The 17,117-nt window shown below is 33.8% G+C and overlaps 1 protein-coding gene across 4 annotated transcripts in view; it reads right to left on the bottom strand.

Moving 5' to 3' along the window:
• ERBB4 (erb-b2 receptor tyrosine kinase 4) overlaps positions 1-17,117 on the bottom strand; it is a 1,045,679-nt gene that overhangs the window by 196,332 nt on the left and 832,230 nt on the right. For all 4 annotated transcript variants that reach the window (XM_045559045.1, XM_045559047.1, XM_045559044.1 and 1 more), the window contains exons 18-19: positions 15,802-15,924; positions 11,443-11,541 (exon numbers count right to left, since the gene is read on the bottom strand). In XM_045559045.1, the coding sequence (XP_045415001.1) occupies positions 11,443-11,541; positions 15,802-15,924 (222 nt within the window). The remainder of the gene's footprint in view (positions 1-11,442; positions 11,542-15,801; positions 15,925-17,117) is intronic.

The following is a 17,117-nucleotide window of genomic DNA, read 5'->3' as shown; positions in this document are numbered from 1 at the left end:
AGACTCCGCACCATAGTAGGCACTTCATAAAAATCTACTAAAAATAAAGTAAACATATTTTACCCATCTTTCCAAACTAAAAGCAAATCTTTACTGAGAACCACTCAGTAAATGAGTACTGTATGTGTTACAAAGTGTGAAATAACTATTGACCAAAGTACCTTGACAATCTTGGGGATGCAAAATTAACACATACCTACAGTTAAAGAATGATTAGGTGTTAGTTGTTATACTCCAGTATACACATTATACATTCACTGAAAAATAAAAGAGTAATAATGTAGGTTGGAATTTATTCTTTTTAAATCAACATTATTTTAAAAACAAGAGAATATTATATTTTGAAGCATCTCTTTGCAAAAAAAAATACTTTTTCTTTCATGAGAGTACAGTATTACTAATATGTTCATTAAGTGAATGTATCTTCCACATTTTGAAATGAATTTATTTTAAAGGAACTTGGCTCCTTGCTTCTATCTCTTCTAATATTGGACCAGAAGCTAATAATAGCCGAAAATGCTGCTTAGCTAGGTGAGAAAGTTAACTTGGGGAAAATGAAAATGAAGAGGAAAAACCCTTTTCTGACTTTATGCACAAATCCTTGTGTTTGCATCTCTCCCCAAAAGCTTACATGTTTCTTACAGTTAATTTTCCACATGCTTGCTAGAGCTGACAATTGTAATTTACTGGTCAGATCTACCTATTATTTGTATGCATTATACCAAACATTTTCCTGATTCACTAAAATTTCTTTGTCAGGATACAAGGAAATAATAATGAATATAGCTGAAATCAAGTGGGCCCTTAGATCTTAATTATAAATGGTTAAAAAAATAGAAAAATGAAACAATAACTGGCTCCCTTGGCTATTTTCTTACCAGGAAACAAATGAAAAAGGGAAATTTATTTCTGACCATAAATCCCAAATGTTTCATTTTCATTTTCCCCAAGTTAACTTTCTCACCTAGCTAAGCAGCATTTTCGGCTATTATTAGCTTCTGGTCCAATATTAGCTGACCAGTATCTGTCAAACTCCTCAGTTCAATGAGCTTAGGGACTCCCAAGGATCTCCATGTATGCAGACTTCTGCTTACAGCTTCTAATTATTTTCTAACAGATAATGGAACATTTAAGTTCAGAGAGGTTAGATTAAATTTGTAAGTGAATCAAAACCCTAGATAAAATTGCAGCAGCAAAGATCACTGTAGAAAACCCTAAGCTTTTTAGTTGCGATAAAGGGCCCTCACTGATTGCTTATTCTTCTTTGGTTAGAAATTGGTCTCATGATTTTACTACCTCAGAGGTATGTTTTCTTTACTTTTTTTTCCCCATGAGAGAAAAGTCTTTTTTTTTTTTATTTCAGCATATTAGAGGGGTACAAATATTTAGGTTACATATATTGCCTTTGTCCCACCCAAGTCAGAGCTTCAAGGATGTTGTGTGTATCCACTAGACGGTGCACACCACACCCATTAGGTGTGAATATACCCATCCCCTCCTCCCCTTCCACCTGCTTCTTTCCTAATCACACTATGCTGAGCTATCATATACTGTAAGCTACGGGCAGCAAAAAGATGGCTTCCCAGGAGCTGCACCAGCATTCAGAAATGTTCAAAAGAATATCTTGATATTCCATTAAGTTTTACTTCCCTCTGTGTACATGTGTGCTTATCGGTTAGTTCCAATTTAATAGTGAGTACATGTGGTGTTTGTTTTTCCATATTTGAGACACTTTGGTACCCAGCTCTATCCAGATTGTTGCAAAAAGCATTCATTCATCTTTTTTTATGGCTGAGTAGTACTACTGGAAAAAAATTAAGCTATTGATATAGCATATGTAGTACAACTTGTGTTAACAGACTAAAATAAGTATAGGTGTTATGGTAACCACTTCATGAAAAGTGGTAATGATGAAATTAAAGCATTTATGTAATATTTATGAAAACATTTGTGCATCAAAATTTTTTTATAAATGCAGAGGATTTGTGGGCGTGTTTAAAAAAGTTATATACAGTTTGATTTTCTGAGAGTAAGAGTAACATGTCATATGGAGCAATAATAAATAAAAACAAAATGATAAGGCCATCAATAGGGGTTTGAGGGGCAAGAATGCCTCTTGAGCAAAGGAAACTCAGGACTGAACTGCCACATTTGGTTACTTGTGGCAATTGTCTCCTACTTAAACAATGTGATCTTTTGGAGGAAGTAGAGTAATGGTATGAGAAGCCAGTAGTAACTCTTGAGCTAAAGAGCTTTCAGTTCAAATTCAGGCTTTTTTATTTATTTATTATTATTTTTTTGAGACAGGGTCTTGCTCTGTTGCCCCAGCTTGAGTGCAGTGGTATCATAGCTCACTACAACCTCAGTCTCCTGGCCTCAAGCATTCCTCCTGCCTCAGCCTCCCAAAGTGCTAGGCTTACAGGCATAAAATACTGCACCCAGGCCCCTTACTAGTTTTGAAATGAGAACAACGGTTTAAATATAATCTGTAAGCTTCATTCTCCTCACAAAATAGGCATATTAATACCCATTTGCAGGCATTCCTGTGGCTCAATCTAGCTGCAAAGAATCATTTCTTTCTTTACTTTATAATTTATAATTTTGAGCTTATTTTACATATTTGGTTCTAGAAAGTGTTTTAAAAATATTTCTGCTATTAATAGATGATTCATGGTGGAACATGATCAAGAAGGACGTGCTAGGCTGATCCCTTTTCATGCTGGCTTTGGTATGTCATTAAAATTTTTGTCCAAATCCCCTATAATCTATTTCCTTATTGGATAGATTAGCTCTTGAAGTTAGAAAGGGAAGGAGAAGATGTTAGTACAAATAAAACCACACCCAAATTCATCTTTGTTTATATAATATCTTCATTTACTCCAGATAGCTCATGCTCATGTGATCCAGGATTATTAACTCCTGTTGCTGAATGTGGTATTAAATTCTAAACATTAAGATGTCTAGCAATCTGGGATCACTGTCTACTTCAGAGGACGCGTTTTCTATGACCACTCTTAAGGGGGTGATGATGGTATGTAGACAATGTGACAAAGTTTCTCTTTGCAAATTCCTTTCAAGTACCCAAATAAAAGCAGACCGCATTATCAATTTGGTGAGTTTCTGACAGTCTACACCTTGGAAACAGTAGACATAAACCTCCAACTGATAGAGCAGTGGTGTGAGGTAGAATGAGGAATTCTTTTGATCATTTTGAGAAAACTATCATAAGTTTGAATATATCCTTGTGAAGTAGTCACTTTTGTAATACCATTTTTAGCAATACCAACCATATGGTTATTCTAATAGATAATTACCCAGTGGTGTCATTAAACTTGCAAAGGCACATTTAAAAATATGATGGAGGCCAGGCATGGTGGCTCACGCCTGTAGTCCCAGCTACTTGGGAGGCTGAGGCAGGAGAATTGCTTGAGCCCAGGCACTTTAGCCCAGGAGACAGAGAGAGACTCCATCTCAAAAAACATACGATGGAGAGTATTTTTATCATTTATCCACATACCACACATAAGTAGATATATATGTATATGTGTATCCCATTGAAATATCATAGCATAGTAAGCCCTCATTCCCTCAATAAAATCACTTCCCTGTGGATAACTAAAATCACTTTATGCCATACAGTGCAAACTAGGACTTTATTCACATAGTCTCTTCCTCCTGCATAAACAATATTTTTTTCCTTGAACCTATAAGTGGATCATTAACAAAACCATTTATATCAAAGTTTGATATGTCCGAAATTGTTTGTAATTTTCTGGAAATCCTATTTACTGGTCTTTGCTTTCTACCTGCATTTTATGAACAATCTTGATATTACAAATTGCTCCTCCTAGTGATACAGTCAAACTGGGTGGGAATTTTACCTAAATCATAATAATTCTCAAATACCATTCAAATTGGAATTAGAAACTGCACATAATCAGTTCAGTTTCAACTCTATGTGGCATAACACATCCTCTAATCTTGTATGAAATTCACTGAATTGTAGTGTCTAAAGAACTGGAAAATACCTACAATATGGAAAGCTGTGTCTTCAACAGACACGGCTGATTTCATTTCCCCAATTTCAATATTGGTACAGTAGACTACGTGCTCTTGAGAAATGTCCTTTCACACAAATTCAAGAAATGCTTTGGAGAAATATAAGCAGTCAGAAAGCTATTTAAGTTATATGTTGTGGTTTACAGAGAGCAACCTGTTTTGGATTTGGGTAGTCTCCTCTAGTTACTTCAAAAAGGAAATTAAACCTATTGTTAATTTAACAAGTTTAAAACTTGTTAAACTCTTTAATATCCCCTAAGGCAATATTTAAAGCTCAAGGTTTAGGATAGCTACAAAATTCAGTTAACCCTTACTGGCAGAGATTTATAATGACCACACTCGGTTACTTTTATTTATTTATTTTTGCCAAATTAATCTGTAGTAAAATCACCTTTTTTTTTCTTTTTATAGAGGATTCTTGTATCTTACTCTTCTTGGAACAGAAGTAAACAAGCAGGAGACCAGGGGAAGAAGGTATTCAAATAACAGACTTTAGTAGGGAGAGTGAACATTATCCAAAATTACTACATAAGATCCAAGGAACCTAGGAGTAAGATGCTAAAAATGAAATCTATTACTACCCTCTTGTATATAATGGCAGCATTCACAGGCAAGCATTCAAAGGTTCCCTACAATAGGTTCCTCTAATGGGAGCTAGGTAAAGTTACTGACCTCCTGCATGCTTAGGAGAAAGTCATCCAAGGTTCTCCTCCTCAAAGGTTCTTACAGAGTCAAAATGGAAGGCCTATTTTTCAGTGATTTGTTTGGTTCTCTAGATTCACAATAGCTTTTAAATTAAGTTTGCAGAAATAAATCAGAGATGAGCAATATGAATAAGAGAAATGATTGAAGTACAACATACCTAAACAAAGATAAGACTATTAGGAGGAAAATATTACAAAAATTAATTAGGCTGGAATAGAGGGCTTAAAGGTGGAATAATAAAAGTCTTTAAAAAGAGAAAAAAATGCATTCAGACAATTAACCAAGTAGTTATCATGTTACCTAACTATATGCTTCCGTTGTGCTTGCCATTAGATATGCAATAGTGCAGTCAACGGACATAGTCCCTTGTCATCAACAATCTTGTAATCTAGTGGTGGAGAGTGGAATTCTACAATAAAAACTAGGAGAAATAAAATAAATACACAATAACTTACCGTGGTAAACGTTACAGAGGAAAATTTCTGCATGCTGTTAGTAAGTTATAATTTAGATTAAGGAGTCAAGGAAGGGCTCTTTGAGGAAGTATATTTAAGCTGAGAAAATCAGGATAACTAGGAATTCATTGGGTATAATTGAGGGATGAACACTCCAGGTGAAGGCACTAACTGGCTTGCTTGTGAGGAAGAGTGGAGAGAAAGTGAAGAGAAAGGCAACTGGGGAGGTAATCGGGAGCTCTGTAAGCTAAGAATCTAGTGTTTTCCTTTATTTTGGTAAGGCCAATAGAAGTTTTTATGCAGAGGAATGACACAATTCAAGTTTTGTATTAAAAAGTAGAGATATCAAATTGGAAGCTAGTCTCATAATTGAAACTGAAGAAGTTGATAGCTTGGATTAAGGTGATGGCAATGGAGTTTAAAAAGAAGGGGAGGCCATCCAAATGTATTTTGGGCATAGAATCAAAGCACTTGCCTTGAATTGGAAGTGAATGTTTTGAGGGGTTATGACATGCAAGGATAAGTTCCAAATTTCTGGTAAGAACAATAGGTTAGAGATACAAATTATTTAAGTGGATAAAATTGGAGGCAGGAGAGGTTGAGAGGAGAGGATGAAGAGATCCATCCATTCCGAGTATGTTAAACTTGAGATGCCCCTGGGATTTCAATGTGGCAATATCAAGAATAGAGATGAGGTCAGATTCATAAAACGGCTAGAGATGGAAGTTGATAATCTCGTGAGATGATCTAGGGGAAAATGTAGATTAAAAAGAGGTCTAGAACCCTGCTCTGAGAAATGTCAATATTTCTGAGATTGCTTCCTGGCAGCATGATTTTGAGAAACAGGAAGGTTGAAGATTTTTGTAAGAATATGATTATAATGATAGGCCATGAATCTAAGTTGACTACAGAGGGATGTGAGGATAGGAAGCAGCTGAGGGATAGTGAGACACAGAAAAGAGTCAATGAAAGAAAATGAACTGGAGAAGGAGAATGTGTTTGAAATATTAGTTTCAGATGTGACGTTTCTGCTGATGACTGAGTTCTGTACAACTAACAGGATGTGAACAAGAGCCAATGAAATAAACTGTAACATACATGATTTACTTTTACTACTGGGAAATTTTTCTTTTTTTTTTTAGTACAGCTTTGAAAGACTCTAAATTCTGCTTCTAATGGAGTTTATAGATTCTCTTTATGAAGATAGTGTTTCATTTTTAAAAGCAAAGTAACTTTCCAGAACTTTTCTTAATTACTTTAGCTATGTCTTTTCTTAAGGAAAAGAGGATTGGTTAACCAACTTTTCAAGATCAAGCCAATAGTAGAGGATCCTGTGACATTTAAGTAATGGGCCTTTAAAATAAAAGGAATTGTGCATTTTTTCACCTCTGAAATAGATAAATTGTTCATATATGCAAAAGAACAAAACCTTTAAGTCAAAAGATGTAATTATATAATGTGAATTTTTTAAAAATCCACTATTAGTATGACACAGGATCTAGTTAAGAGTTACTCGTACTATATGAAGTCATATGCAAGAACGTTTGTAATGTGAAAATGTTATAGAACAAAATATCTTTTCAAATAATATTACAAGTCTGATATAATCTGAGAGAAAATATAAACTACCAGTAAATTGTATTTATCTCACCAGTAAATTGTATTTATCTCTAATTGACATCAATTAGAGTTGAAACAACTCCCACCAAGACAAAAACAATACAGACAACACATAAACACAATTCATATGAACATTTCTTTAGAAAATAGCAAAATGTCAGTTGTGTAAGATAAATAAAATTTCCTCTTGTATAGGGAGAAGAAAACAAGTTATTCTTCTTTTAATAAAAATATTACCATTTATATAATAAGGTTGGGTGTTTTGAAACACATTTCCTTACAGCAATTTTCTGTGAACTACATGGTGAATCTGGTGTGGGAAAACTGAAAGTGAAGCCAAGAAGATTCATGTGAGCAGTAAGTCAATACTTTTGATCAGTCATTGGAATTTAGAATAATTACAGAATTTCTTCCGTTCTCAGCTAATTTTTTAAGAAAACAATTTAGATAAAACACTGATGTTAGGCTTAAATATTGGGGGAAAAATACCGAGTGGTGGGAACTCAAAAAAGCTGAAAAGCCTGTCTGATTTTCTCAGACCATGGTCCCATAATCTAAGAATCTTGTTCAATAACATCATTCTTAGGTAGGTATTCAGCACCATTTGGTGGATTAAAAAAAAATAAGCCACATTTTTCCCATTGAAATGATGCTATCTGAAACAAGAACTAGGACCATGTATAAATGCAGACATTCTTCTTATGAAGGTGGACATTTAGAGTCATTTTCTTAATGTTGTTCAATGTGATCTTTCTTTATGGGAATGAAGAATGTGCTGGCCACTCACTAGCAGTGTATTATTATTGTCATTATGAATCCATTAGACACATTCAGGTGAGCTGAGTAAAAGCCCTGTGACCAAATTCTCCTTCTCTTGCTTTTAGTGTAACATTTAATAGTGGACAAACTGCCCCATATTTATTTTTTGCCTATGGTAAAAATTCTAAGAAAATATAAAAACCCTCTCCTTTGCCCTTGAATATCAATAGAAGTGTTGAATTTAGTGATGAAGTTTGAGTATTAAGTTGCTAAATTTGTGACATATAATAACCAGTAAAGCACAGCTATATCTCATAAATATAGTAGTAGTGATTATTGAATATAGACTCTGCTCTAAGTATAAAGGAGGGGGATGGGAAAGGGTCTAAGTTATTAATGAGAGTATTCAATTTCTATCGTCTTTGGAAACTTTATCTTTCTATAAAAATGGTATAAAACACATAGATGTGCATGCGTGTAAGTACAAATATACACATGCACTAGTTTGCAAAAGAGACAATGTAACATGTTTGCAGTATGTCTTATTTCAGTTTGAAAGTTATCCTGGGAACATTCTATCATATTGTTGTACCAGCTGAGTTCCACTCACTTTTCTTCGCCCAACAGCTTTCTCTTGCCACCGAAGCCTATTTTGCTACCCTCAGGAGGTAGGACATGTAGGAGGATAAATGTCCCTCTCTCCTAGGACCCCTCAATCAATAACTGACAGAGCTTGTGTAATGGCTGCAGCTCCCTGAACGCTGAGTGGGATAATTCTGAGGTGTATGTCCTGCACTGCCTGCCAGCGTCTCTCCAGTAGAAAGAAGCTCTGGTTTCTCACAATGGCAGCTAGCTTTATTGGTTCTCCTATCTTATTTCTACATTCCCCTACTGATGAGTTTTTCACCTCCAAAATAAACTACTTTCACTCAAATCCTTGTTTCAGGGGCAACTTCTACTTCTGGAAGAACCCTAACTAAGACATATGTTAAATATATTACTTTTAACCTAATAACTCTAGAACATTTGTAATTTCAACTACATCCTTAGGTCCAAATTACAAATAATTTTTGTGATACAAACCTTTTGCTTGGGGTGTAATAGGTTATTCAAATACTTATAATGATCTACACACATAACAGATGAGTTGAAAATGTAGGTATGCAATGTAGGCATAGGTTTACATTAAAATTACACCAGCCTATGTAAAATATTGAATTCACCATCAATGTTGCCAGTAAAGCTGTGTTTTAATCATGGTGATGTTATCCTTCTAATGTTTTGAAAGAAGTCATCAAAATAGTAGGAAGCATTTCTGCCTAATATTTATTGAAACTCTGCCAATAGCAGTCCGTCAATCTGTTAAACTTCTAGCATCTATCCACAAGTAGGAAAGGCACAGTCAAAATATTTTCTTTAACTTTTCTTAACTTTTAAAAAGAATGAATTCCTTTGAGTCTATTGGTTACCAAATCCATCAACCATCTAGGAAAATGACTCCTTTCATGGCTCAATCAGAGCCTCATCTAAAATTCAGTGGAAATCTAAGACTTCAAGCTGCCATCCCCACTCCTGTTTCCATGGGAATAGACTTCAGATCAAGAAACAAAAAATGGATGGGGTTAGGAGCTTTCAAATAATCATTCAAAATCATGATGAGGTTTTTAGAGCTTTTTTTTCTTAGGTTATTATTTTGTAGCCTCTTAACCCCCTTTTGCCAGTCTGTTTCCATGGAAATATGACAAAAATGGCTGTCTAAGCCTCCAGTAAAGATTATTAGCATTCTTGTGAATTTCAGCTTTGGCTGTAGCTTAGGCTTGGCAAGATTTTTTTCTATCAGTTTTATAAATTAACCAACAATTTTTACTCATTGTAATTTTTCTTTATAATTTCTAACTTCTTAAAAGAAGTGTGAAAGTTCCTTTCACAAATTTATAGCTATGACCAAGATCAAATTGAGTAACTGCGACATCACTGAAAAAGGCTTCAGTTTTAAATTTTAACATATGAGCCAGGACATGTAGCTGCAGAGAGTATCAGAATCTTTAGAGAGCTGCAGAGAGAAACATTATTTAGTTACTGGACTCACTGTCTGTTAGATAGGTAGTGGAAGATATGCAACAAGGGTGATATTTAAAATATAAAGCAACTGGTAAGGCACGGAACTAAACAATCAGAAGAGTGGGTTTGTACCAGCTGATTATTAGCCCTATTATATAATAGCCAAAAATAAGTTAAGTTGAAAGTAGTCTTATACAAGGTGGTTAGCATTATACCCAAATAAATTATTCAAGGTCACAGACTGAGCTCCTGAAAAACTTGCAAAGAGCTTACAAGAGAAACTGGGTAGAAATATATAGCAATCCATCTTTTAAAAAAAATCTAAGTGCATATGCTTGCATCATCTTTCATATGAAGGTCATTTAAGAATCAAAATCATCCTTATTACTGAAGACATTATGCTAAAAGATAGAGAAAGAACGTATATGATCTTTGATAGAACCCCTGGCAAGATATCTTGTGTTGAATGTGAAAAAAATAACAGCATGCTACATATATAGTTTTATTCCATCCTACTCTCTGAAATTTGCTGAACAGCTCAATCTACAATTTTTGCTAGGGGAAATCTTAAAGTTCTGATTGACCTTATAAAGTACATTTATTCTTTAGAACTCTCTTATTATTCTCTAGTTGGAGGTGTTTTTTTTTTTTCTTACCTATAACATCTTCTGAATCTGAATTGAAAAAAAATAAATTACAAGGAGTAATTATCTGACTCAGGTAGATTCCTAATTTAAATTTAGCAGAGACTGATTTATTACAGAGAGTAATATTGATTGATATTTTCAACCAAGTGGATCATAACCATAATAAAATAAAGCAGTACAATTAATTTTTCAAGTCATCCTTACTATTCCCATAATGAATGCAGTTTGGCATAGTAGTTAAACACATAGCCCTTGAAAGCAGGGGCTTGCCTGCAGGCCAAATCTGGCCTACAGCTTGTTTGTGTAAATAAAAGTTTTGTTGGAACACAGTCATACTCACTGGCATTTTGTTTTGCTTCAATTGCCTGTGGCTGCTTTCCCGCCAAAAAGGGCAGAGTTGAATAGTTGCCACTGAGAACACATAGCATGCAAAATCTGACTATTCTTTGGCTCTTAAAAAGAAGTTTACTGATCCCTCCTCAAGGCTGGCTGCTTGAACTCAAAGCCTAGACCTGCCATTTCCTAACTTTGTGGCCTTGTGCTAACCTTGGGTCAATACCAGGTTCCTGGATTGTCATATCTGAGAATGAAATGTGTTATTATTTGTGAATTATTTATAACAATGCTTGGTACTTAGTAAATACTTTCTAAATATTAGTGACTTCTTATTACCACCACCACATAGTCCTTCTAATACTGTTCATTGCAACTAATTTTAAGAAATATACTCATTATTTCTGGTTATTGAATACAATTGGTTGTTTTTGGTTATTAAATATATTTTCAGTTTGAATTACATATTGCATTCACTTGAAGGCTACTTGGCTATATTCAACAATAAAATATAAAAACATTTTATGTCTAATTGAACATAAAAGATAATTCACCTTGAGGACTGTAAATATCTTCGAATTCTAAAATCAAGTTCTAATGAATTATCTAGTCAGATAGTTGTGAACCAGAGGTAATATAAAAAGTATAATGTGAAGTGATCTTAGAAATTTGTTTAATTATAAGATTATACCATTTCCATAGAAAAAACTTTGTAAGTTATGTAGTCTTTTTTTTTTTTTAATTTTCAAAGCAGGTTATTTGATAATGGATAAAAATGTGATTGCCTGGGCATCTATACTTACGTCCATGAACTCCACATTGGCCTTGGGACCAGTTGTCTCATTAAGAATCTTAATAGCCACAGGAATCTTCACTGTTTCTCCTTCAGGTACCCAAATGCCCTTTGAGGGAAAAAGTTCACATTAAATTTGACTTCTCAACTATTAACTTCTTAAAAAATAATTTAGAAGTTATATGTTCTTTCATTCAATCAACAAACATTTATTTAGCACCTGTTACATGTTATATCATTCTGCAACTTTATAGTCTGCTTTCATTATGTGAAGATGAATTACATATGTATGACATATATTATATATATATATTCTGCTTTTAAGGTATTTATACCATTATCAGTTTTAACTTTTGTGCATGAAAAAGGCTTTGAATAGTGAATAAATCATTGACATAGGATAGAATAACAACATCTGATTTGGAAGAGATCATGAACTTTTCAAGACTTTGAGAAGGTGGTTCCATTTTTTAAACTTCAGTTGTCTGATTTGTAATTTAGTAGATTGAGCTAAGTAATGTTAGAGATCTTTTCAGCTTGCGTATTTTCTAATTATTCTGCAACAACAAAAAAAGAATGTAAAAAGCATATTCTCATGTTCCTCAACCTCAGACTGATTTAAGAATTAATTTTCAACAGTACTTATTTGAGATTTAGTTTTCAAAAGGAAGTAGTAGGGGGTATTAATTTTTGTATATTATTAAAAAGCATGTGTGTGTATGTGAAGGATTTTTATTATCTCTGAAGAAGTATAAAATATTTATGTTGGCCATTGCTAATTCTCTCTCCTTATCAAAATATAATTATAATATCTGAATAAGATCTATGCACTGGAAAAGCAAGTTGGTAGAGTTTATGTAATATACAACATTAAGCTAAATAATAGCATTTCTGGGTAAATGAATTTATTCTGGGTAAACTGAATTTAAAGATTTGAATGGGGACAATAATTTTTATAAGACATACAAGGATGAACAGATCATACAAGAATATTTTTTAAGAGACATATTGTCCCAAATGAACACAAAAGCAAATATGAGGTCATGAGAAGAAAAATATCTCAAATTTTAATTTATGAACACTGACATCAAAAAGAATTTTTATAAGAGTTTTAACATTAAAATAGGAGGAAGAAAAAAATAGTCTGATATTCCTGAACAGAATATCTCCATTTCCTATCTTTCTTCATATCAGCTGGTTGTAGTCATAAAGAAAAGATAAAAATGTTTTTTTCACTTTGAACTTCTATGCTGAAACATATGTATTTGTGTTACCCAAAGTTGTAATAATATGAGGAGACCTGAACACAAGAATTATTCAGAAGTACAGTAATAATAATAAAGAAAATAAAAGACTTTAACCTTTAGAAAGTGAATTTATGGTTGTGTTCTTCATGGTAAGAGTGAATAGGAAAATCTGTGTGTCAAATGCAAAATAATAAGCTGTTTCTTGTATACAATTTTAAAAAAATCAAAGCAGAAATAGGAAAAAAAAGCCCAAGACCAATAGGCTACATTTTCTCACTGATGGTATCTAGGGCGGAGAACAGGCTTACTATTTATTACTCAATTAAACAGCTGTAGAGGGGGTTACTTTATAAAGATATAGCATCAATATTAAGGTATTCCTCAAGTATACTTATAAAATAAAATATAAATTCAATGTGAACTAATTTGTACTGTTTTTTAAAATAAGTATAGTCACTATTTTTTAGGCCTGATCAGATAATAATTCAACTATGCTGATACCCAGGATATTGGTTGGTTCCAATCTTGAGTGCTTGAACATAACATATTTCTGTTTAGGAGAAAACAACCCACAAATAATTGGTTAAGCCAATTTACATTTCTATGGTCAATAATAATCCTTTATAGTTTAAGACAATATGTCCCTGTAACAACTGATATAGTGATTAAAACTTAGGGTCAACGATAAACATGCCTGGCATAAAATTCAAACAAACTTACGGAACTTCCAATAACATTTATTACAAGTAATTTCAATAAAGGTAAAACACTCATGGATGACAAATAACTATTCTTTTTTTTCAATTTATGTATTTAATTTATTATTTTTTTTCCAGACACAATCTCACTCTGTCATGTGGGCTAGAGTGCTGTGGCTTCAGCCTAGCTCACAGCAACCTCAAACTCCTGGGCTTAAGCAATCCTCCTGCCTCAGCCTCCCCAGTAGCTGAGACTACACCATACCTGGCTAATATTTTCTATTTTTAGTAGAGATAGAGTCTCACTCCTGCTCAGTCTGGTCTTGAACTCCTGACCTCAAGTGATCCTACCCTTTGGCCTCCCACAGTGCTTGGATTACAGGCATGAGCCACTGTGCCTGGCCATAACTGCTCTTCATAAAGGTATTAATAAAGCCTTATTATTAAATGTTTCAATAAGTAATATTTTTCCCTGGTAAGGTCATCAGATAGTATTGAGTCTTGAGTTAAAGGGCATCCATAGTTTAAAATGGAATTTAATTTCCAGACCATATTATTTTAAAAAATATAAGGGTAATTGTGTTCTAGGAAGAATCTGAGATTGAGTTACCTTAAATATAGAACTTTGTTATGATACATTTAAATTTGGCCACTTATCTCTCTCTTCTCCATAAACACAAATATACTTACTTGCTTTAAATGTTGTCAGTGTGACATGGAGAATTGTTAACATCAAAATTTAAGGGCAGAAAGCTCTAATATCTTTCTACTGACTTGTCCTGTGGTTCAACACAGAAATCTTCACTTACATCTAAGATATGGAGATTTGAAGCAATTACCATATAATTCAGGTGGGGAAATCATGCAACAGATCATTAGAATGGGGGTTTATGGTGCCTGGGGGATCCAGAATGACTGTCAGTATTGATTCAATTCACTGCATTATCTTCAATTTGCCAATTTTTTAAATCAAGGCTGGAATTTAGGACATTTCATTTATTAATCCAAATAATTTGCTTTACATTGTTTTATCATAGATATAAACAAAGATTAAAATTATTAAAGGTATGAGTAAAATTGCTATAAACAAATAGATTAAATTTTTAAGTATATAAAGTGATACTGAGTTCTTTTCTAGCACAATATAAAATGAGAAACAGGACAAATTGTGTTTCTTTGAATGCACACAGCATCTGAAGATTTGAAAAGACATCACGTCAGCCTAGAATAGTTCCTAGTAGGCAAAGTAGGTGCTCAGTTAACAATTTGAACAAAAAATGTGTACTAAAAAGATTAAGAAACTTCTACATTTTGACCTTAGATTAGAACAATTTTATTTTAAGAAAATTAGATTATTTTGGAGCACTCAGGGGAGAAAAATTTAGGTTTTATTCTAATTGGTAATGTCTTCTGTTAAATTATTGTTTTAAATGGAAAAAAAAGAACATTTCCAATGGAAAATTCCTAAGATCCAATCTATTTTAACAGATATGTTTATAAAAATATAGGCTTGCATATAACTTTAAGAACAATATTAAACTGCCAAAGTGAATTTTGGGAATTATATTAATGGATATTACAAGAAGACTTCAGCATTAGCACAGCCAGTTTTCTTATTCTTTTTTTTTACCATTAGAGTAAATTCTACCACAATTAATCTTGGGCCTGGCCTCTGGATTGGTCTTATAATTAAGGCAAATAGGTAAACATACAAATGCTATCCTTTGAGCTTTTCCTTTCTAGAAACATCTCTTATTGAAAATGTACGATGTCACACTTTTCACCTATCTGACCTGCATTTCACATATAAAGTCACTGTTTTAGTTTGCCAGTAATGATGAGGACATCAAAACCATGGAAATTACAAAATCATAAATGTAACCAGGTAGGCAAAAAATTATTTAGGAATTAGTTCCATCCTATTAAGGCATCAGCCCATTTGTGTGGATTCTAAAGACATCAGCTAGTAGGGTCCTGATGGGAAGGCTTTTGGATAAAAATAGCAGAAGAGAAAAAGAGCAAGGGATTATGGCACACTGCCCAGGCATGTCTGGGATTTCATGGAGCGCTGTGTAGGGGTAATGAGAAAGGGTTGGAGCTGGCTATTTTGGATGATGGTAATTTGCCAAAGGGAAAAGGATATTAAAAGTAGCTCAGGAGGGCACTGGGAGAAAGAAGCATATTTGGTGGCTTTGTATCAGTGTTTCCTGTCTTTCTCTCAATACTGTATCCATTCCAGCTTGTTCAATAAAAATTAATGAATTCATTTGTGCAGTAACTTCTCTATACTATAAAGATCTTCCTTTCTGAATATTATTAATAAAAGGAAATTAGGTTGGCTAAAATAATAACTCTGGCTATTATTTTTTTAAAGTCTGAAACAACACTTAAAATAACTGATACGATGTGGTGTTTTTTACTTACTTTATAAACGGTTCCAAAAGCACCCGAGCCAAGGACTTTTACCCTCTTGAGTTCAGTTTCTTTCAAAATACGAAGTTGAGCTTGATTGGGTGCTGTGCCACTGGGAGTTAAGGGTTCTACCAACTGCAAAGTAAAAAGGATAAGGTTATACAACTTTCAGTCCAACAATCAGTACTTCTCTCTTTTATTCTCTTTCTCGTACATGCAAAACACACACAAATGCACTTTGCTTTGACAAACAATACTTTTGTAATATGCATCATTCACCATCCCCAGACACACAATTATGTATTCCTTTAGACCGTATCCCTTCTCTTCTCCTGCTCTTTGCCAGGGCAAACAGGAGTAACAAATGTGTGCCTACTTTGATGTATCCTAAGATAGGAGATTTGATACATCAGAAAAAAAAAAAAAAGGAAATGCTGCCTGGGAAGCCAGGGCAAACATATCAGAAGAGAGGGAAAAAAGTTAGCACAATGCGGATACCTTAGGACCATGTGGCTAAAATTTTTGTGTACACATGAGTTACCTGAAGTTCTTGTTAAATGCAGGTCCTGGTTCAGTAGTAGGTCTGGAGTAGGCTTGAAATTTTGCCTACTTGAAATTCATAGAACTCCAGGTGATGCCTATGTACTATGGGCTACATATACTTAAAATATATATATTTTATATATATATGTATATGTGTGTGTGAGTGTGTGTGTGTGGGCATGTGTGTATGTCTTGGCATATACCATGTAGTAATTTCAGATTTTGAAAACTTCTACCTGAGATTTTTAGTATCCTGCAATTTTCTCAGGTATCATTTAAAACATTTCTACAAACACATTTTCAAGGAATTTTAATATTATACCCTTAAAAGAAGCACAGTATCATTTTGTCAGCCAGCAGCGATATGGTGGAAAGGACTGAGTTTAAACGTGGAGGTTCGTATGCCAGCGCTGCCACTCACAGGCTTCGAAAGCACCTTACCCCTCCTGGCCCCTTATTTCCCATCTGTGAAATAGGTATAACAATGATTACCTTAGATTATTGTTAAATGAAGAAATAAGATTACATTGGTGGAAAAGTCTGGAATGCTGCCTGGCATATTGTAGGCACTGAATTTGTCACTTTTCAAGGGATAGGATGATGTCTCATCAATACATTTGTGAATCACTGCATCTACCAAAGCATCAAGCTTACAGTGAATCTCAGTGTATCTCAGTCAGTGTGTGTTGGAAAAGTTAACATAAGAAAGACAATCTGGAGCAGAATGATTTGGGGAAAGTGTATCAACTTGAAGTGCATCCCAACATTATATCAAGATTCAGTAA

This window comes from Lemur catta, chromosome 8 (assembly GCF_020740605.2).
Source record: "Lemur catta isolate mLemCat1 chromosome 8, mLemCat1.pri, whole genome shotgun sequence".
In the NCBI taxonomy this organism is placed as follows: Eukaryota; Metazoa; Chordata; class Mammalia; order Primates; family Lemuridae; genus Lemur; species Lemur catta.
The sequence above is the reverse complement of the archived record's forward strand: the minus strand, read 5'-3'. Positions and strand labels throughout refer to the sequence as shown.